The sequence below is a fragment of the Betta splendens genome, chromosome 13 (assembly GCF_900634795.4).
Source record: "Betta splendens chromosome 13, fBetSpl5.4, whole genome shotgun sequence".
Classification (NCBI taxonomy): Eukaryota; Metazoa; Chordata; class Actinopteri; order Anabantiformes; family Osphronemidae; genus Betta; species Betta splendens.
The window spans coordinates 16,621,415-16,643,719 of record NC_040893.2 but is presented as its reverse complement, the minus strand read 5'-3'; the positions used below and the strand labels follow the sequence as shown (position 1 = coordinate 16,643,719).

Here is a 22,305-nt window from a genome sequence, read left to right as displayed (position 1 = left end):
TAATCCCTTTAATCAGAAACAGGGGAATAAAGCCAGCTGGTAGGAACCCATGTTAAGATGTAATTAAGCATCTGATTGAATTTCAGTGCATACCAGAGTGTGCGTGCCAAGGCGAGGGGGGGGGGGGTGATCGAGGGGAAGGATGGGCACTTGTACGCCACACTGAGTGTCATGTATTGGTGGGGGGACACTTTGCCGACGACGAGGGGCTGGAGCTCGCAGAGGGTTTGGTATTTTCCAGTACGCTCCACTGAGCAGCGATCAGAAGCACATCTTTATACATTACTGGGACGGCTCCCATGTCAATCATCTTCCCCGCTGGCACTGGAATGGGTTTCTCCTGCTTGAATTTCAAAATAACATCCCAGAAAACAGACACAAAGGCCATCGCTACAAGTCCCGTGCAAATATGTGCAGAAAAGCTGTTTTGGTACGTTGTTTGCTTGTTAAGGGAATTCGGACGCGGACCGTTTCCTCCTCCGTCTCGTTCCTCCATGAACACTGCTCTTCTGGGGTCAATGCTGACACATTTACTGCAGGCACACATTCTGCAGCCCACCTGGGAACTGGCCAAATATGTAACCTAATCCATGGTTGTTTGACCAAGATGCATGTGTGAGAAAGAGCACACACACACACACACACACACACACACACACACACACACACACACACACACACACACACACACACACACACACACACACACACACACAGGATTCGTAATGAAATTCACCCGCTCTAAATGCATTCACCCCCGGACAGAGACAATACAAAGCCGGTTCAGGGAAAGGAAAGAGCTGTCACAGCGGTTTAGTTGGGTCTGGATGTAGCAAAGACCCATTACTGAGGCCTTTCATCACCAAACACAGCGCGTTACCTGAGGTCGGGTGTGAGGAGGGGGGGCGACTGTGCCTCCAAGGCAGAAAAAGACACACAAGCCTAGGTTATCATGTGCAGACCCTCCCACATCTCTTCCCAGGCCTCGCTGACCCCTGACCTGGGCTCCGGCCGATGGCATCAAGGCCCATCTGCACAAATCCAGGCCAAACCTTCCTGAACTGTTTCATTGTGAATTTTATTATGAAATACACGCATCTCAAACCTTTTGTGTGGCAGTTGGAAACTTGAAACCAGAAACTTCTGGACCGAATCTGCGGCTTGATTTATGGCGCTAATAACACGCCACAGGAGCGGGAGCGTAACATCAATATCCAACGAGGACGACTTGTTTCTCCTCGCCGTTGCATTGACTGATTTAATGCCATGTTATCACAACCTTTTACCGCGTGCGGCCGCAGACCGCTCGTTGTCCGCGCGCCACAAAGAGACGCAGTGTTTGTTTGGAACTCATTGTTGAGGCTCAACAGCCTCTTTCAGGGAGACAAAAGGACAGAGGTAAGCAGTGGTTCAGAGAAAGGTGATGTATGATCAAACCTGAAAGTAGTATTGATTTTCTCGAATTGTGTTTGCTCCGTTAGCCACTATTAAATATGGATTCTGCACAACTGCCAGCTTGACTTTCCCTTAAAATTGACACTCCCTCTGTGAAGGCCTATAGCTTTTTCAATAAAGCCCTGTGTCAAGAGAGAGACGGGTGCACGTTCGATTGGCTCCAGAGGCAGCACATCACTGGAGTTCGGCCACGTCCGGACAGGAAGCCGGTGACAGGAAGTGGGGACGGGTCCCCGAAAAATGAAAGAGTGGCTCCTAAGTCTGATTATTAATTTGCCGTTGTCCGTGTGCTGGTGTGAGCACGCAGGCCCCTGTTGTTTAATGACGAAGAAGGTTATGAAGGTAATGGCCATGGTAAGTGCTTCTCCTCCACAGGCGTGATCCAAAAATAAACACGCAGCGCCCAGTAAGTGGAGGAGATTAATCTTTGTTAAGTTGAGCTATGGCACTGCCCCAATCCCCCAGCGATGGCGACACAGCGTCTCCGCTTCCGCCCACTCCTTAGTTACTGTAGCGCCGCCGCTGCTCCCGGCGCCGTCGCAGCCAATCTGGCCGACGGCGAGAGGAGCCTTTAACGGCTGTTAAAGTTTCCACTGCTTTTTCCACTGCTTTTCTGTTAAAGCAAACGGCGTTTTTACGGCCGCGAATGAAACGCTGCTGCCGCCGTGTGTCGGGACACAAGTAAATAGCACGCTGTCTAATAGAGTGACCATTAACTTAGAGCATTCATTTTAAAACTATATCCTGAGGTCAGAGCATCTTTGACTGATTCCTCTAATGGACTCCCGTCGCTGCGAGCCGAGGCAGTGGCCGCGCAGCGAGCATTGAGTGCAGCCGCAGTAATAGCCCAACACCCCATTCGCTGCCTCTGCCTTTGTCTGGACATGAATAAATCCAAGTTGATGTCCGTCTAATGTACTGTTTGATGCCATCGCCTGAGACAAATCGCGCGTTACCTCGAATGCCTTGTCCTTGTGAAGCTCCTCCTGCATCGTGGCATCTATTACATACATTTGTAGGACGTAATAATTTAACATTTTCCCTCAGCGTTAACGACGAGGACCGTTTAACGCGGGGGGATCGCGTTCCCAGCACAATTACAAGACAGCAGTGCATTCTGGGTAACTATGAGTGGGAATTCAGCTAATAAAAAGCGTAATGCTGAGAGAGGAGCGGATGTTGATGTAGCAGCAAACCTTTAAGTGGCACTGACAATCAGTCAAACCTACTATATTTATTTTGTTGCTTGCTCGTCATACGAAGCCTCACGGATGCAGCCACACACACACACACACACACACACACACACACACACACACACGTGCGTGCGTGTCCCTCCGTCCGCCCATGCAGGTGTGTTATCCCTACAAAGCTGCTCTCATTATTCTGTGTCCCCTGACATTTCAGAGCACAGGAAGGCTCCCATATTAATCTTGAACTCCGCGTCTCCTGTTCCTCGCACATTCCCACCTCTAATGACAGTTTTATCACAACTTATTATTGCGGCCCCAACCCTGCGCTGAAATTATGTAAATGCCGCGTGTTTGGTGCGGAAAACATCTTCATGTTTTGCCCAACGGTCGCTCAAGCGGGAACCTAATTCTGCCCGCGACAGCCTAAATGAATGGGCTTGTTACGGCCTGAATAATGGTCCGAGCAGCGGGAGACGGGTCGGCCGGCTGAAGGTTGAGGAGGAGAGGCCCACTTAGTTAGGTGCTGCCTTATCGGATTGTCCCCCCGCCTCATTCATTACCTTCCATCACTTCCCTCATTTGCAATAAGCAATATCATTACGGCGTGATTTGCCTCAAACGTGGGCTTGAAGTAACATCTCGAGGCAGAAATGAGCGCTCCAAGATTTGTAATTTGGACCGCAATATAGGCCGGTAATAAAGCTCCAGATTCACTCGGAGCTGCACTCGTGACCTGCCCTCTTTGTTTTGCCTCCGTCTCGTCCACGCATGCACACTGAGACAGGCAATAACGTAGAGAATAACACATTACCTGGGAGCTAATGGGATTTTCTTGAATGCACAAACCCCTTAATTGCCATAAAAGCTTTACAGGTGTCTGAAGTCTCTTCTCCACTCTGCCGTTCTGTCACTTTGCCAGAGTCGGACTCTTTGTCTCTCCGTGCTCCCTCCCTCCTCCTCTCCCTCTGTCTTCTTCTGTCTCTCGCGCTCCTAACAACCCTATTTGCAGTCAGTGAAACCACACGCTAGCCTCCTATTCATTCAGATAGTTAAGTGAGCAGCCTCACAAGCAGCAGGTCTTGTTTCCAATTACTTCACATTTTTTCTGCCTATAGAACGTCTCTGACCCTGAGACGCTCACGCTCCTGCTGTGGCCCCAGTCTCCAGTCCTAAAAGACTGCACAAATACAGATGCATTAAAATGACAAGCAGTCATCCTCCCTTTCATTGTGAATGCCACAGTCTCAGACTCGCGTGGAAATAAAGTGAGCAGGGTTCTGAGCACAGTTAATTCAGCTTTATTTTGACATCTCGCCGCACACAAACTCCCTCCACCATGTGGTAAACCACTGGTGGGCACGTCCGACGTCTTAACGCTATCTCCTGTGATGGAATCCCACCCTCCGTAATTAGATAAATGTTCCCTAACCAGCATTTCAGACTACGCTTGTACAGCAAAGTGTGTGACTCCCAATAAATTAGCAGCTCATGGAGAAATTAAAAGGATCACAGGCCCATTTTGAAAACTAATCCTCCGTCCAAATCATCCATCACTCGTGTTGCATGAATTAAGACCGTCCAGGTGAATCGGAGACAAGAATGCAAAGTATAACTTCTGATATGCGTCTCTGGTTGACATTTAGCACCTCGCACCTTCATTTTCTGTTTGAAATGTCACTCCCAGAAATGAAATATAAATCTTTGCCCTTTGCTGTGAAGTTGGTGGTGAAAACACAGGTGTTGTGGAGAGAGAAGTTGTTGAGGCGAGAGACCGGCGAAGACGGGAAGTCAGGATTCTGATCGTGACGCGCGGTTAACACAGAGCTGTCGCTGGAGTAAAGTTAGTCTGTAAAGGAAGAGGGAGGTCGCAGCTGCTAGCGCGACGGTGAACCCGTTGCTCAGCTGTGATAATAATAACACGGCACAGATCGTCTGGGCTCCTTCGTGCGCTGCGCGACGGCAGCCTGACGCTCCTGGTGCAGCAGCTCGCTGATGGAGAGGGAGAGGCGGTGAGCGAGACAACGGGACCTCACCTGTGGAGCTGCAGGTGAACCGGCTCATATGTGGCCTTTGGTGTCTGCTCGGCCATTGACTGCAGGGCGGCCGCGGATCGGCCCGCAGGCAGGGGAGGTTGGACGGTGCCGCTGGAGCACAGGGACGCCCCGACTCGTCTGCCGCCGGGCAGGTCTCCGGTGGCGGGGGGGGGGGGACAGGGGGGACACGGAATTGTGAGCGATGCAAAACCTCTGGGCAGAAGCTGGAGCATCAGTCATGATTTGGGAGGTGTGTGACTGAGGGAATGGATTTTCAGCACACGGCAGCGCCGACGACGTGGTGCGAGAGAAACAAATATATATTTATACGCACGCAGTCACACTCGGCGCGTACGCATATGGAGTCTGACTGCACGGTTGATTTCCCTGCACGCTCAAACGGGAACGAGGACAAAGCCCGAGCTCTGAGCCGCGCGGCAGCTTTTTCGGTTTTTAGCTGCGTTTTAGTCCTTTCCTTGTTTACAGGTCTGAGTCAGGCACAGCTCTGTTCTCTAAGAATAAACACAGAGCGGCCTCTCACCCATCTTGGCACACACCATACGCTGCCATGCAAACACGCACGCACGCACACACGCACACGCACACACACACACACACACACACACACACACACACACACACACACACACACACACACACACACACACACACACACACACACACACACACACACACACACACACACACACACACACACACACAGTCTCCTCCACCTCTCCTGAACTGGAGGCTACTTCTTATTTCGTAGTCACGTCTGTATATTTAGGCGAGCGAGGAGAGGAGCTGGAGAGCTTCTCCTTGGCTCCAGGTCAGGAGGTTCTTCCGCCTGGGACGCAGACTTGTGCCGGCTTCTCAGTGCTCTAATGGGGCACCGAGGGAGAGGAGGTTCCAGTCGGGACCGTCTACCTCCTGTGGCAAGCTTAATTGGGTATAAAGAGATGTAGCCCTCCCAGTGCCCTCCACCTTGGAGTAAAGCGTGTGATATGTTTAAGTAAAGGCTCTGGGTGTGTGTGCAGGTTAAAGCTGCGCTGGAACGCAGCGGCCGCGTCTGCTCCAGGGTTTTGTATTCTCCGAGTGTGCAGGGCGTTTCTCTCAGATGAGCAGTTTTCAGCGTTTCCTGATGGCCACAGTGGTGTACTTAGGGCTCTGTTGGAATTACCCCAGTTTCAAGGGGAAAGCGGTCTTTACACTGATGAATGGACTGGACCGTCACCGCTTTCCTGCTTTCTTCAATCCCTTCCTTAAACAGATAAATCAAGTCTGAATCCAATGGCTGTGTCACAGCAGCGAGGCATTTCCAGGAGTGCGACGGAACATAAAACCTACACACACACACACACACACACACACTACACGCGAAGAAAAAACAATCCCGATAAAAAGGCAGGTAAATCACTCTGAATCTGCAGGTCAATAGCAGCGAACAATAAACGTCTGTTTCACCGTTCCTTCGTCCGTGTTCAGACAAAAGCTGGCAGCAGAGATGCGGTGGGGTCGGCTCTGCGGGAGGGAAGTGTTAATGTGTGTTAATACACTAAAAGCCATGGGGTCTTTTCTATTTGATTGACGGCCACCACTAAATTTGTGTCGCTGACAGCTCAAGAGCTGCACCACCGGTCGGGAGGAGCTTTCACCAAAGGAACTCGAGGTGAGAGATTCATTTGGCCTAAATACACAGAACCCTGGTGGCGACAGAGTGAGAGGGGAACTTTTGCAATTTAATCTTAACCAGACTAAAAGGGTCTCCGTGCTTAAGTTAGTAATGAAGACGTAGAACGAGCAGGAGGAGATTTCATCCAAAGAACATTATTTTGATGCCCATTTCATTTCCCCACAACCTATGCATTATTTATCTTTTCTGCTCCCACTATTCCTCACTGGTGGAGCCAGCATAACCACATGACTGATGCTAAATCAATACTAAGCGGCCCAGTTCTCATTGAACATATGGCAGGAGAGCAGAAACATCTGGAAACGTCAGGGCTTCAGAAGGCGTCAACAGGGAGCGACGCAGCCGCGTTCAGCAGCGCGCTGCAAAGAGCTGACCCGGCTAACCTGTCACAGTCCCAACAAAGAAGGCAATGAAAGTGAATGAAGCCCATGTAAATCTTTACCGGAGACGTCTGTAATGCTGATGGGGAGCTGCTGTTTGACGGCACACGTCAGATGCACTGAGGAGGTGTCACGCGGGAGTGATGGGCGCCGTGTCAGCGCCTCGCTCGCGCCCATCCCCGCCCGGCTGCGCTGCGTCAGCGACCTCGCTATTGATCGTCAGGCTTCTTTGGGGAATTTGGCTGCGCGGAAAACCAATTGAGGAGAGAAACCATATGTATAAATAAGCAGCGTTGCGCACGAGGGCGCCCAGGAGTGACACGGCGGACGCCGTCACCTTGACATAACCTCGCGGCTGCTCCCGGATCAGCGCCGACCGCTGCTCCGAGGCGCCGGCGCGCTCGCGCTCAACGACTGGCGGCGGGAGCTTAAACCCGGACAAGGTCAGCAGCTTTCGCCGGCTTCAGTGACAAGGTTTTTTTCAAAATGGCAGAAAAATTTCTCCATCGATTTATATTGCTACTATAAAATTATAGGACAAGTTTTAGATCTGCCATTAGGGGCCTCATTAGAGTCTGTAATTGCCAAGCTAAATACATTTGCTGCTGTTAAGAGGAGAATGTCCGGTCATTTATTACGGCTACAGTCGCAGGGCATCTACTGTAGGAGTGGGTCTAATACTGCGCCATTAGACGTGGCCTCTATCTGCGAGAAAGACCCCGATGATGGGCAGAAACCTGAGCTCGGCCTACGCCATTAAAAGATTCTGCAAAAATAATATGCTGACAAAAGAAGACGGATGAAAGATTCAAATACATGATTTATTTATAAATCCCAAAGGTTGTAATTCTGCCACTTTGAGGAGATCCGAGCAGCTTGCGTGTGCGGGGCATGAAAACTCATCTCTCCTGCTATTCATTTCACTCTGCAGGTAAATCACATTTCATCGCAGCTCATAAATAACTTTCTCTTTCAATTCCATAATTCATCTGGCTGGGATGAGGAGCAACAACGCTGCTCCGTCAACGCCGGTGAGTTAGCAAAAACACATGAATGAGAGATTAAAGGCCATTGTCTGGAATGGGAATTCACGCGCGGAGTCCACTTTATCGCTGCTGAGTGGCCCCATTCTCATCACCGGCCTTTGTTTACTGCTGTTGCTGCTTGTTGGGTCAGGAAACATGAGCTCAGCACCTTGGCCTCTCCGGCAGGCAGACATGCACAGAACGGCCCCGTCAGCAGGACGGCCTCCGCCGCGCTCCAACCGTTCAGCGCGCAGGACGGACGTTTACGGAGCTGCAGATGAAGCTCAGCATCACGTACGAAGTGCGACGTCTCACTTTCATCCGATGACCAAACGGCTCGTTGCTTCAGACGACGTTCCAATCAGTCACAGGTAAAGATGAGCCACCCGCCGGCTGGCTGCAATCAGCATCAAACGCGGCCCTGATCCAGTGATTAGATAAGTGCTGTATGATTTGGAGTCTCGCGGAGCTGCGCACCTTTTTCTAGGCTGTCGGGATCCAACTAGAGCTGAGGACAAGACAAAAGCTGGTGACAGCAGGATTAATGACCCGACACACGAAGGTCTGGAGCAGTGCGACCTTTTGATGAGACAACCTGGATCCCTGCTACCTGGACACAACCCACATAAACTGAAGTCCTGCAGATTCCAGTGGCCAATTAATGAGCATCTCTGGCAAACGACACCGTCTCTCACCGCCAGCATTCATCTAGATAATCCCGTACTGTACCACAGATAGAAGGGAGAGAAACAGACCTGTCAGGGATTGTGAAGGGCCGTTATCTATGCTAATGTGCCAGTTTTAGTGCGGGTGAGTGGAGTGCAGCGTGCCAGTCGGGTCTGTGCGGGCGCGTACGCCGGCGCGGTGCAATTTATGAGCAGAGCAGAGGTAAGAGGACGGGTTGAAGGCCTCTTCAGCGCCGCGGCTCGCACGGAAATGAAAAATCACGACGGCAGCTTCACGTCTCTGTGCACCGTCACCGAGATAAAGAGCGAGAGAGCTCATTAATTAAGTCAAAATACTGAAGGCAGGAAAACGATGTCAAGAAGAGGCTGAGGTTTTACGTCGTCACAAATCATCGCAGCGCCCACAGAATTCCTTAACAGAGGTATTTGAGCATGCCCGGGTTTATGCCCCCTCCCCCCTCACATTATAGTAAAGTTCTGGCTATCACAGACTTGCTGAATCTCTGGGGCCAGATGCTGGAAGTGAACATGGAGGCAGCCGGTAAAAACGGCTTCTGCACAAAGACAGAAATATGCATGAGCAGCCGTTGCAGCACATGTGTAATTCCCTGCATGCGCATTGTTCTACATCTCATTATAGGCCGTATCTAACTCATCACACAGCTCAGTCATTGTGAAATTATGCACATGTCCAGCAGGCAACTCCCACAATTAGGTGTAGATGGATGTTAACACCCCCCCATTTAAACGTGTCTGGACATGAAGCAGGCTCCGCGCTCCTTTGTCTGGCGCAGCATCGTCCTCCAGCACAGCAGAGCTGCTTGTTACACAGCAGCCTGTTCATTAACGGCACACGACTTGTTGAACTTCATAATCTGATGTGTATTGTTTCTGTCTGACAACATCCAAATGCTAAAATGTTTTAGTTACACTTAAAAACAAAAAAATAAGGCACATACTGTATATAAAAAAACAATGAAGTGCCGACTGGTGATGAATTATGCTGAAGATCATCTTACCCCCAACATGACTATGGCCAAAAGTAGGAAGTATTGTAATCAAACAACTAGAATCTATAATAATTATGTTACAAGCAGAGGTTATAGAGTACAAGTTTGTGATGGGAGAATCCCAAATATGGTGCTTTGCTTTAACCATGATAATGTTTCTACATCATAGATTTATGGTTTCACTTTCTCCACGATGACAAAAGCGCCGTCGTCATTACTGACCAGGAAGAGAAGCCTTGATATGTGTATTTATAACACAGCTTTACCCAAAATCTGTCAGTGATTCTTTAACAAATGGGTCTAATTTATGTCATGATAAGATAACAACACATGGGGCTAATACTGGTGTAATGGCCTATAACTGATCAAAGATTCCCAGGCAATGGTCATTAACCCACCATCAAACCTGTCCAAGCATAAAGCGCTGTGACTAACACCAATGTTATACTAATAAAACCGGCGTGAAGGATGCTTCAGCGCGTGGTTGGTGCGGCTCCTGCTCGGGGGGGCACTGTAACCTTCAAGCGACGCCTCGCGCGGGCAACTCCACAGAGCTGATGAACGTGAACGCCGAGTACACAGCTGCACTTGTGCACCAAAGCCTGAAGGTGTGACAGACACAGGCAATAAAACTAAAGAACGGCAAGACGGCGGCGGCAGCGGCGGCTCCGCTCTCGCTCAGCCTTACTGTCGGAGACGTGACATTAATATGAGGCCGAGGAACAGCAGCGAGCGGGGGGGTGCAGCATATGGATCCGAAGAAAAGGAGCAGGGCAGAAAGGCTGACACTTGACATCAGTCACCTAAATGCAGCGGGGGTTCTACCAGCATCAGCACCACCATCATCATCAAGCTGTCTGCAGACAAATGTGCGCTGAATGTATAGTGTGTGTGTGTGTGTGTGTCTGTTGTTGTGTGTGCTAGCGTTTAACCCCTCGTACTTGGCCCTGCCACGGGGCTCCTCTTGCAGGCGGTCACATGACAGAGGCCAGTGTCCTCTCAGCATCCTTGAGCGCCTGTGATGGGCACTCAGCCAGTGACTGATCACCCGCCCGTTCCCTCCCGTCAGCACTTTCGCTCATCCGGCTCGTCATCGGTGCTCGGCGGCAATAAAACCAATGTCATCCCGCTCCCGGTGAAGTTCACGTGGACAGATAAGAGGAGCGGGGAAATCTTTTTGTTCTAAATTAATTTCCCCCCGTCCGCGCGTACGCCGGTTTCACTGGGGCTTTTAATGCTTTTTGTGCTGACAGGGAGCCAGCGTTCATTAGGAGAATGTGGCGCCGCACACTCATTTTCCCTGTAACTTTTCTAGTGAAGTGTGTGTATACGCGTGTTTCTAAATGGAAATAATTGATCAGGTGAGAGTGGAGCAACAGGAGTAGCTTTTTTTGCTAATTAGAGCTGCATGTGCCTGCTGTAAACATTAGGGAAATGGAGCCGTGCTTCGGGCTTATTACCCAGACGTGATCATCACTACATCATCATCTAGAATCTGTCCAGAGAAACCTTTATAGGTCATCAAACAGGCATAAAGTGCATCAGCTCATGACATCCAGGAGTCCACATGAGAATTTAGGGAGCAATGAGAGTGTGAAAGGTCAAAAACTGTGGGAAAAGTTTTGGTGGTGTCTGACCATGAGTGGATGAGACAGGCTTTTTTTTATCTTTCTGCCTATGTAGTCTTATATCAAAACAGGAAAAAAATGTTTCTAGTCTAGACAGCAATCCTATCTCCCAGTGTCCCCGAACATTTCTTATCCAAATCATTACCTGTGCAGTCGACGGCCGAACGTTGGAACTGAGCTATGAGTGCCCATAGAGATTATGAGGGTGCAGGTGGGACAACAACATTAGAAAGAGATAAGGGAAACTCATAAAATAGCAGCATTTCATTTCCTAAAAACACAATAGAAGCTCGGGCTCCTCGACAGACTATCAGCTGCTCTGTGGAATCACAGCTTGGTTATCTTTTCTGCCTGTAAGGTAGAGCTGGACCGCATAGACAGTGGAGACCGAGCGTTAGCTGATGATGCCAATATGCAACTCTGTGTCCATTAATGAGAAATTAATTGCATTGAAGCCACGAACGGCGCACCTGCAGGGACGTTAGTTACTTTTCTGTGCAGCATCTTATAGAGTTGAAGGCTCCTTTTAGACTTTCTCCATGTATCTGACCTTCGGCTTTAGAAGCACAATGCGCATTAATATTTCATATCACAAACATAGAAACACAGACCTCACATTGTAGGAAGGTCTCAGTCCAGCCTGATGCCTGCTACTTTACAGTCCATTCAGACCCACACACTTAATGTTCAAGTAGCAAAGACAGGTATTTCACTCATATTGGAAATGTGTTTAAGCTCAGTGTTATAGCTTTTGATTCAATTAAAATTTGTAGAAAATAAAATGTGATAAATCTCCATATTCTTTTAGACCCTGTACAAAGAGAAGGAGCAGTCTGTTCTCTCCCACAAGCTTTGAGCTTGTTTCTTTACACATTCGCTTGCTAAAGAAAAGTGATTTTCTCACATTTTAAGGAGCTCATTTCCTGAGAGTTGCTTTTTTTCATGCATTATGAAAGTTTTATATACAAAAAAACTGTAATTCAGTTGCATTTACATAGAAGAAAGAAAAAAACCCTGCTTCTTTTCCTGGAAACCATTCGTATGTTACTGCCTTAAACAATATTAAGTATTATTCAAATTAGTATTTGTGTATTAGATTCTGTCAATCAATGTATGATTGGAAATAAATGTAAGTGCTACTCATTTCCGCCGACCACCAGTGGCGATTTAATCTCCCAGAGTATCATTCTGAGTTTTCACTTAGAGGATAACAAAACGACCAGACGCCTCCTTCCCTCGTCCTCATTGATTGTCCACATGTCTGCGCCTCAGAGTCTCATGGCAGCAGAAGCCAAAGTGATGGAGACAAAAGGCGGTCTGGATATTAATTCAGCGCTCACGTCTTCTTTCAGGATCCTTTCACATGCAAAACGCCGAGCTGCGCGTTGGGCGGAAGGGGACGCTGACAATTACAGCCCCACATTGAGCCGCCGTTGGAGACACTCTTCAGACTGATTGACAAATGAAAGCCCTGAAATAGCTTCCATTTAAAACGGCCACTTGCCAGAATAGAGGGGATCATCTCCAATATCTTGTCTCAAATGGGAAAGGGAAAAAGATGAGCATGCATGGGAAATTGAGCTCACAATTCAGGATTGTACAAAGGCCGTTTAGGCTGTATGCGTATAATACCCAGTGGTACTGCAGAGCCTTCAAAGCCCAAATTCAATGGAACATCAAGATACGGCAGTGACTTTGAGGAAGGATTTGCATCTCACTGTTCTCTCCCCTGCATCTAAAAACTTTTCATGCTCTGCAAACTAATCTAGTCTCCTGCAAATACGCAGCTGAACATAAACAAGGGCTGCACCACTGATTAGGCCAAACTGTCGTATTCATAAAGTGAAAATCAACAAATGCATCTGGAAATCTCTCAGTGCCTTCTGGGGAGACAAACAGAGATTTGCATTGTTCTGCCAAGCACGTCGACACATGGATTTCCAATCATGGATGTTGCTCAATTTGTCTGCCAGTCCCTCAGTGTTATCAGTGGAATCCAAATCAACAGTTTGTAGGGACGGATGCCTGTTGAGCACCTCATCACATATGAAACCAGAACAGCGTGGCCTCATTGTGTAGGAGAACGGAGTTCCTTTCCCAAGACTGATTTTACTGTCCTTTTCACATTTCCAATTTAGAATAAACTATTTCAATCTATAATAATGAATGATACAAGAAAACATGTTGATAATATTATGTTTAAATGACGGGTTGCATGCTGGAGGCTGTGTTGGCCCTCAGGTTACACAACCTACAGAAAAGCTACTGCAAGAAGCACGAAAGACGCCACTGGGACGTCTAATAATGTGTCTCAAAGGCAAAAAAAAAACTATTAGAAAGCTTGCTGATCCAATAACATGTGTACATCAAAAAAAGAATATGGCAGGGAACGTACTGTATCTGCCTTCCTGACGAGTGCGTGAGGTGTAGGTAGCCGGAGTCGACACAGCCCAGGTATAAATAACTAGTGCTTGTGTCTGAGAGCACAAACAGCTGCAGGGGAGTGCTGCGTGCGGCTGTAGGAACACAAACAGGTTCTTTAATGGAGAGAGGGATGTGAGGAGAAATTCATTTGTGAGATGACACTCTCCCGTGGCCCCACAGCACAAACCCTGCGAGAGGGATGTTGTGGCTCGGCGGATGGGGAGTGATGCTGTGTGTGTGTGTGTGTGTGTGTGTGTGTGTGTGTGTGTGTGTGTGTGTGTGTGTGTGTGTGTGTGTGTGTGCGTGTGTGTGTGTGTGTGTGTGCGTGTGTGTGATGGGGTGTGAGTGGGTGTGCAGCAGATTGAGGGGTGAAAAGATGCAGGAGGTGCTTGTGTCACGTCTCTATGGAAATCAATAGGCTGTGCTGCACACACGGCGCATCACATCACGCATGCAAACACAAGCGCAGACACAGGCGCAGACACACGCACGACAACACGGGCGACACAACAGGCAAAACAGTACGAAGACGCTGAACCTGGAGAAAATGTGCTGCTGTATTGTTTTATCTGGTTCAATATTGCCTTGAATTTGATTTAAAAGCAATGATATTGGACGGGAAGTGATTTAACCAGGTTTTCATCCAAGTGCATCTAAAGAAATTAATAAAATCCTTATTAAAACCACTCACTGTGTCCTACTGTATGAATAATCAATGGAAAAACACCATATTGCTGCTGGAGGGATGTTCTGAATTAGATTAACAAATGCCTCAAATGAGGTTTCCTCATTTAACGCCGATGCCTGGGAGGTTCCAGACGTGTGTGTAGGTGGCAATACGTTAGTCAGCATATTTTATGATGACATTACAGCCGCAACCATTTCTGTTGATCTTGCTAAAAGCTGAGCATCTTCAATGTTTCGACACACTGTGGCTCAGTGCATCAAAACTCATCAGACCTCATTCAGTCCCTCGCTGTAACTGCGTGAATATTGTTTACAACTGTACAGTACACGGCTACAACACCTACGTCTCACAAGAAGCACAATGAAATGTCATTTCATTACAACTTGATGTCTTGCTTTCAAATAGAGCTGGTTTGTCTTCTGACCCTGAAGGGAAGCGCGACCTGCCCTAAATCTCACCTTCCCCTTGGAGTCAGTTCGTTATAGATTCAGTGGTGAGCTGGGGCTCAAGGTGAAGTCACCCTGGGTACAAGTGAAGCGCCAGCTGAAGGTGTGGAATAAAGAAACGGCACATTGGATCCCAGGTCATCAAATTTCAAGCCTAAGAGCAAAACACGAGGGGGGGAGGACCCTCCGACCCCCTCCCCTCCACATACAAACAGCAAGAAAAAAGGAAAAGGAGGAGAATCCTCAAACTAATGCCCAGGCGTCCTGGAGCAGATTTCTCATCATTAAATGCTGGCCTGAGGGTGGAAGCAGCGTGATGAGGAAACGCTGGCTTGTGCCCTGCTCTGTAATTAAATGGTGGCCGGATGGAGTGAGAGGCAGGCAGATGATAAGCTCGGCGCCCCAGGACACAGCAACACTGTCAGATGCTTGAAACAATAAGGTAATCTGTTTTGCAAAGAGAACGACGGCAGGCAGGCTGTTATCTAATCGAATCGCTGCAGCCCGTCCAACACAAATGCAAAACAAATGGTAGGAAAAGGGTGGGACGGTCCAAATGTGATTGGAAATATGCTCAATAAGGGGCAACAACAATAAAACAATTTACATTAAGCATCTGAGGCAGGACGGGATCAAAAGAAAGAAATGTAAATTATTTCTAATGAAATGAATGGAGATGCCTCTGCAATCATTTTGTAAGTATGTCAAAATGTCAGGAAGTCTTAATGTGGCTTATTACTAGACGTGAAATCAATAAGCTGCTCTGCTTCATATAATTACAAGTAAATACATCGATATGTTCATCTATATGTATGCCTGACTGCCAAAAGCTGCTGAGTGTGATGTGAATCGAGTATCGAGGCTGTTCCACAACAAAATGGAACTCGAACGTACGAAATGCGAACTGTTCTGCGCATCTTGCACCAAATTATAAGTTCTAGTGCAGACGTGGTCAACACTCAGAACCCAAGAAGCACAAGAGGCTCCCTGACATCTGATCCCAACCTCATCCATACACACCCCAACAATGAGTTCAGTTCCCGTGAAAACAATCACATTAAAGCTCCTGGTTTGATTCCATTAAACGCGAAGGCAAACATTTGCTCCCTGAACACTTACACAATACATCATCCTTAGCGGTGTTGAAACAGATTGAACACACACACACACACACACACACACACACACACACACACACACACACACACACACACACACACACACACACACACACACACACACTACACTACACTACACAGTAAACATTAGAAGGAAGTGAGTGTAGAGGAAGAAACTGAAAAGGAAAATAATGCATAAACTGTCAGCATGCACAATTTGGACTGACGGGACTGAGATTGGTTTGCTTTGAAGAATCAGCGTGGACGGTGTTTAGAGCAACGGCTTAGTGAAGGTTTTTGACAAAGCTTTTTAATATATCTTAATGGAATGATGAGCGTCGCGAAATTGTAAAAAAAATAAAAAATAACAAGGGTTTCATTAAACGAAACGCCAAGCCTTCAATCACTTCCCGTCTTCAATAATGGCACCGTGTCCCTTGAGTAAAGAAACAACACACAGTGGTGAAATGAGGATATTTCAACGAAATACAATTACAGTGCGTTTTGTAAAGTGCCTTATAAAAGGAGGGAGAAGGAATCACTCTTGAAAGTTGGCAAGCAGAAAAAAATACTTAGTTTTTAATGTCTGCATATTTTATTTTGACTTTTTCATTGGTAAAAAGCTTTCGTCTGCTCCTTGCCAAGAAAAGATCCCTGTATCATTGCCAGTCAGGTTTGAATTCTCACAATGGGGCTAAGGATGAGTGGAGTCATCCCTGAAAAATGAGGATGACTCCGTGGAATCGTGCAACCAATGACAAAGTAGACTCCATGATTTTTCAGGCTTTATCGCCAAATTAGATCAGACGACAGAAATGACCTTCACATATCAGCAAAGCCAATATGCTGACGAGGACGCGTCTGAGCAAAAAGGCAAGTGATCAAGATTTATGGAGTGATGCTGCACTGTGTCAGGAGTGATACATGTCTCATCAACAGTGAAATGGGATGTCAAATTAGTTTGTGCGTGCATGTGTTTTCCAGCTCGTCTGCCAGAGTGCTCTAATGGCTCTTTGTAAACAAGTTCTACGAACAAGGGGTTGACTAATTTGCCTTCGACTATGAAATGAAAGTCAGTTTCGAATGGGTCGGTCGTCGTGCAGAACGTTAATAAGACGTGCGTCAGCAGGACAGCAGCAGCCGGGCCATTCTGCTCCGCTGCTTCATCGTGCCGGCACCTGCTATAAACCTCCTGTGCCGTTTTACACAATTGGCTCTGTAATTTAAAAAGGTCAGCATGGCTCCTATGTAATTCCATACTCTCATGGTGCTGTATTAACCACATATTTAATCACCCACAGGTGGGCGTGCAGACTAAATCCTGAATATAAAGGAACACTCATCAAATAGTCTGGCATTCCCATATGATACACATTGGGAAGGACTTGAATAAGATCAGTACTTAAGTGGGAAAAAAGTCAAACGTGTCTTTTATAAGTGGAATTCATGTGTTATCATGAAAATTAAGACTGGCTTGTGAGAATGAAGTTGGGATCACATTAAAGCTGAGACTCACTGAGGCTTTGACAGATGCAATATGTTGTTGTTTGGACAAACGAAATCAATGTGAAAGTAAAAGGCATCAGTTGGCACCAGTATGGATCTGTGAACAACACATATGGTGTGATGCATGGACAAAATTCAAAGTTAAACTCAATATAAAACAAATAGAAGGAGAATATATGAAAAAGGTATGGAGCACCTGTTGCAGCGGAGCTGGCAGAGCCTTATGGAACATTACTGCAGAAACCTCACCTGGGAGAAGCACTCAGCAGGTAAATTAGTGAGCGAAGAGAGACTTTATCATGTTTAAATGAAAGATTAGTCTGAACATATGGCAGATGAGAGTGAAGTAAAAACCGAGACCAAAGATCAGTGATTACGTGAGTAAAGCATCTACTACCAATACTACTACTGCCAATAATGCAGACAACGCCCAGGGTTGTGAATGACGGAGACTGAGCACCTGCAGGTAAATAATGCTTGGTGAACTCCGGTATTTGTGTCCAGCTCGACTGGGACTTTAGTTGCTGATGCTGAGGAATGACTGTTATGAATAAAAGGGGGTTAAAAAAAGGAGCTCTAAATTCCCAGAGGATGAAAATCTGTCTAAAAAGCAAACGGGTCGTCATTTCTTCTGGGAACTGCCGTTATTCTCTTTAAGGCAAAGAAGTTAAAAGAGCTGTCAGTCAGTAAGTATGCAAAGAAACAAAAATCAAAGTGATCCCTTGACATTCCCCTCTTACTCAGAGACAACGGAAGAAAGACACACAGTCCTGCGGGACTCAGCTTCTCCCCTCATCTGGATATTTATGACAGTTTCTTTCCTGTGCTGACACATTTGCAGAAAAGTACAATCCATAAGTTGGATCTGACTTCCCCCTCTGGTTTGGGTGAATTGTCACTGAAGCTGAACACCTTGCTTGAGGCACCGAGCACCTTACATAAGAAGGGCTTCCTTTTTTTAAATCTCTGTGCCCAACTCCATCACACTTAGAGATGCGTCATGCTGCACTTAAAATTCGTGCGCATAACACCTCGTATCTGCAACTCGAGCGGAGCATGAGTGGGAAGAGAGCGTGTTAACAAAAACTCTGGGTGCCAACGCTCGGGTTCCATCAGCATGTTAAACAAAGGAATGTCAGTTCGCCAAGAGCTGACTTCAGCCCTAATGCAGCTCTAAACGAAGCCAGTCACAAACCGTGTTCCAACAGTTTGATTGCACGCATGCCAGGTTAGCTACCACACACACACACACACACACACACACACACACACACACACACGCTCCCAGTAACACCATTAAATTAGAGCGCAGGGAGACTCACGCTGCCCTCTGCGTGATAAGCTATTTGCTCCCTAGATAGTGTTGGCAAAAGAAGACAGGAAGAGAAAGAAGATGGTGCCTTGAACGCGGTTAAGGAAAATGAATGAGATGTGAAGGCAATAGAAAGACGGCAGAATACGTAGCGGGTGCGAGATGCTCTGCTACGCAGGGCTGCGTGGACCTGTCGTCCTATCTCATGAGCGAAAGGTGCAACAAGGAAGGAAATCGACACGGCGGAACTGAGGTGACGGCAAACTGCGGTTACAATAAAAGCCTGCAGGTCATGTTGTTACCTCAGACGGATCAGAGATGAAACTCCTGAAAACGTGTGTTGTTGTGAAGCTACAACTACATTATAATATGGGAATGAAATAGATGACTAGAACTCAAGATCACAGTAGCAGTATTTTAATCTGCCAATGACGGACAAACATTTGACCTAAAATCATCTAAAGCACCATTTCACACTAACTGGGTCGAGACAAGAACAAGAAGTATCTTCAACAACAAACTGCTGCAAAAAGGTCAGAAATGAGCTTCACTCTCAGGGTGGTTCCTCATTTAAGGTCAGATGCCGGTGAAATTTGAAATTCTGTGACCTATAGTGCTACTTTCAGAGCCACGTGTCATACAGATCATATAATGACCCTTAGAAGAGGCGTCCACCCATTTTACCCAGAACTTGTGCATTTAAGGCTGGAGGCATCGAGCGCCTCCCACAAGAATCACAGTTTAATGTTGGGTCTTTGGATGCTTTACAGTGCCATGAGGAGATACTAACAGGACGGATATTTAGTTTTAATACTCTTAATATTAATATAGGCGTAGGAACATGTGGAGTAACTGTAGGCTTATGTTACAAATTACACAATGACATCATTTTTGCTTTGACAAAAAAGAGCCAGTGATACAGGTGAGTCTCAGCCGCCGTCAGATGACTGACACATGACTCATTAAAACTGGAGCACAGGTGTCGGGCGTATAAAAGTCAGACAATCACACAGACGGACCATGAAGGTGGAGCCAGACCATGAAGTGATGAGGAGACATCCCAGTGGACAGCGCTGTGGTCTTACCTGGGACTAATGGAACCTCTTGGCCCTGAACCACCCTGAGCAGAACCATGATGATGAGGGTCACGGCCCCCGACCGTGTGCGGCGCATTGTGCTGCTCACTGTCCTGGCATCACGTGGCATCGAACTGAGAAACAGATAAAACACAGTCAGACACCGGTCCAGTGGTTGGAACCTCCCTCTTCTTACTCGTCACAGGGCATTTCAAAAGAAAACAGACTTTCAGCTCATTATATCGAACAATAAAACGCCAGAGCAGTGATGAAAACAATTACTGCAGGGAGTGGAACTAGAATACAGAAAAGTCTTTACTTCTAATTTTGCAAAGCAGTCATGATAACAAAGCCGCTTTCATGACAAATGAGTCCATTAGCGATTGGGTGCCCCTGTGTTGTGCTGGTGCAGCAGCGGAGTCTCTTAGATTTAATTTAAACATTTGGATCTAAAAGAAAATTGCCAAACACTCCTTACACACACACACACACACACACACACACACACACACACACACACACACACACACACACACACACACACACACACACACACACACACACACACCATGTCAAATTGATTCCAGACAGGTGAGACAACAGCATCAGAGTTTAGCCGCGTGTGCGAGACGCCGCCGCTGCAAAGACATCACCTGCGCGCGGTGACAGGAAGCGGCTGCAGCATGGAAATAAATCGGAGGATTCTGTGGATCAGCCATCTGTGGAACAACCTGTTCACCCTGGTTTGATTACATCCAGGAGGCCCGACCGCCTCGGCTGCTCCGTCTCTCTCTCTCTCTCTCGCTCATCCTCTCCTCTTCGCACTGCTGTGCACTATGATTTTCTCATTGCGGCTCGTTTTGCCAGGCATGGCATACTCCATGAATTGGATATGCCTCAACCTAAATATGATGGACTTGCTTTATCATAAATTTCAAGGCACTGCAGTGGTGACTGAACCACTTCAAACCTCGTTTCTTTTTGGATGATGAAGAGCATTTACCGTTGCCTCTGCACAGTAAAGAGATGAATGGATATGAAACTGAAAAGGCAAAAAGGCCTAATGCAAACAGAGGCCTGCTGCTAAAGTGCAGCGCTTCCTTCACATCATGTATAAATTGGCCTTTAATTTAGTCAAACTTTGGTTTTCTTTGCCTTTTTAATACCAAAACCAACTATTTGCCATGTATTACTGGCAGCTCATTCTATTCGCACCTCTCTCCCGTGCTCCGTGTTTGCATGATAATGTGCTCAAGCACACCAGTTTGCTCTCAGCCCGTCTCCAGTCTTATCTTTGGGTACACAGCGGACACTTTTAGCACCCCTTAGAATTAAAAGGAGCTGTGTAAAGGCCATCTATCGGATCTCATTGCTGGAGTGTGCGTTATCGCCTCTCATTCCTCCACTGTCACAGGAGGAGCCAGTGAATTATGTGTTGTATTTGCACAATTACTCCATTTGCATTTGATGATGTCAAGAGAACAGAGTCCAGTAAAGCAGTCAGAACACTAACCATTCCCAGCACTTTCCACCATTACCACACCAGTTTCCTGGAGGAGCCGTGGACAAAGCCTCCCCATTTTTCTTGCCAATTGTATCAGATAAACACTTGCACCATCCACCTGCGGCCGATCTGATAAATACTCAATTACCAGTCAGGAGATGGCTGGAACAAGGAGGCAGCAGAGGTCTTTGGTCTGGGCTCAGCGAGATGAGCTCCTCACCCCCAGAAGCGGGCGGGACAACGGACTCGTAATTCAACTCGCCACCCTGGTCCATTTGATTAATGAATGGAGAGATCTGAGATAAAGGAAGATTTATTTGAGTCCTTCCTTTTGAAAATCACAAACACACAATAGGATGAATCACAGACCAATCAATGACTGCCTGCTTCGTCGGTAGTCATTATTAACCCAGCTTATTTCCATCAAAGGAAATGAGCATGTTTTACAAGACTTGTTTCAGTGGCTTCCTTGGCATCAACGAGCAATTCAGTCAGAGAGGAATGAAAGGCCCTTATTGTCTTGTTGTATCTGACTCAAAGTCTGCTGCATGGATCCAAGCCAATTAATCAGCCAGTTACACCAAGCATTGCTGCTGGCTCAGTGACCAACTCCAACAAAAGACAGGAACCATCAGCACAACAGTCACTGCCCACAAATTGATTTTCCGATGCCTGCTAAACCGAGGCGGTGTCATTCAAAACCTGCGGTTTCTCAGTGTGGCACTTCCACGTGACTTGAACTCTGCAAAGATCACACCACTGTGGCCAACAGACCACGGCTCCTACAGGCGAGCAAACGCTTTAACTCCTGTTCACCTTGCCAAAGAACCGCAGTGCACCATTAGGATTCAACGTGCATGTACCATTTCCTTGAATTTGGACGGAAGAAAAGTGTTTGAAAGGAGAACTCGGCGGAAGCGAAAGGCGAAGCTAATTGGAGGCACCTGAGGATGAACTTCATATTAGCTCCGAGTGGGACCTCTGCTCCTCTGTGCTTAATTTGTTTCTCTCTAATCCTCTACTTTGTGCCTCTGCAGCATAAAACACCTATTATGCTAAAAATGTAAGTCTGAGAACAAAACAGGACAAGACACTGGAAGGACAAACTCAAAACTATTTATCCAGAGT

General features: G+C 47.1%; 1 protein-coding gene across 6 annotated transcripts in view; it reads right to left on the bottom strand.

Moving 5' to 3' along the window:
- Positions 1-22,305, bottom strand: part of robo1 (roundabout, axon guidance receptor, homolog 1 (Drosophila)) — a 172,667-nt gene that overhangs the window by 135,744 nt on the left and 14,618 nt on the right. For all 6 annotated transcript variants that reach the window (XM_055513884.1, XM_055513882.1, XM_055513883.1 and 3 more), the window contains one exon: positions 19,683-19,807. In XM_055513884.1, the coding sequence (XP_055369859.1) occupies positions 19,683-19,803 (121 nt within the window). In that variant the 5' untranslated portion in view covers positions 19,804-19,807. The remainder of the gene's footprint in view (positions 1-19,682; positions 19,808-22,305) is intronic.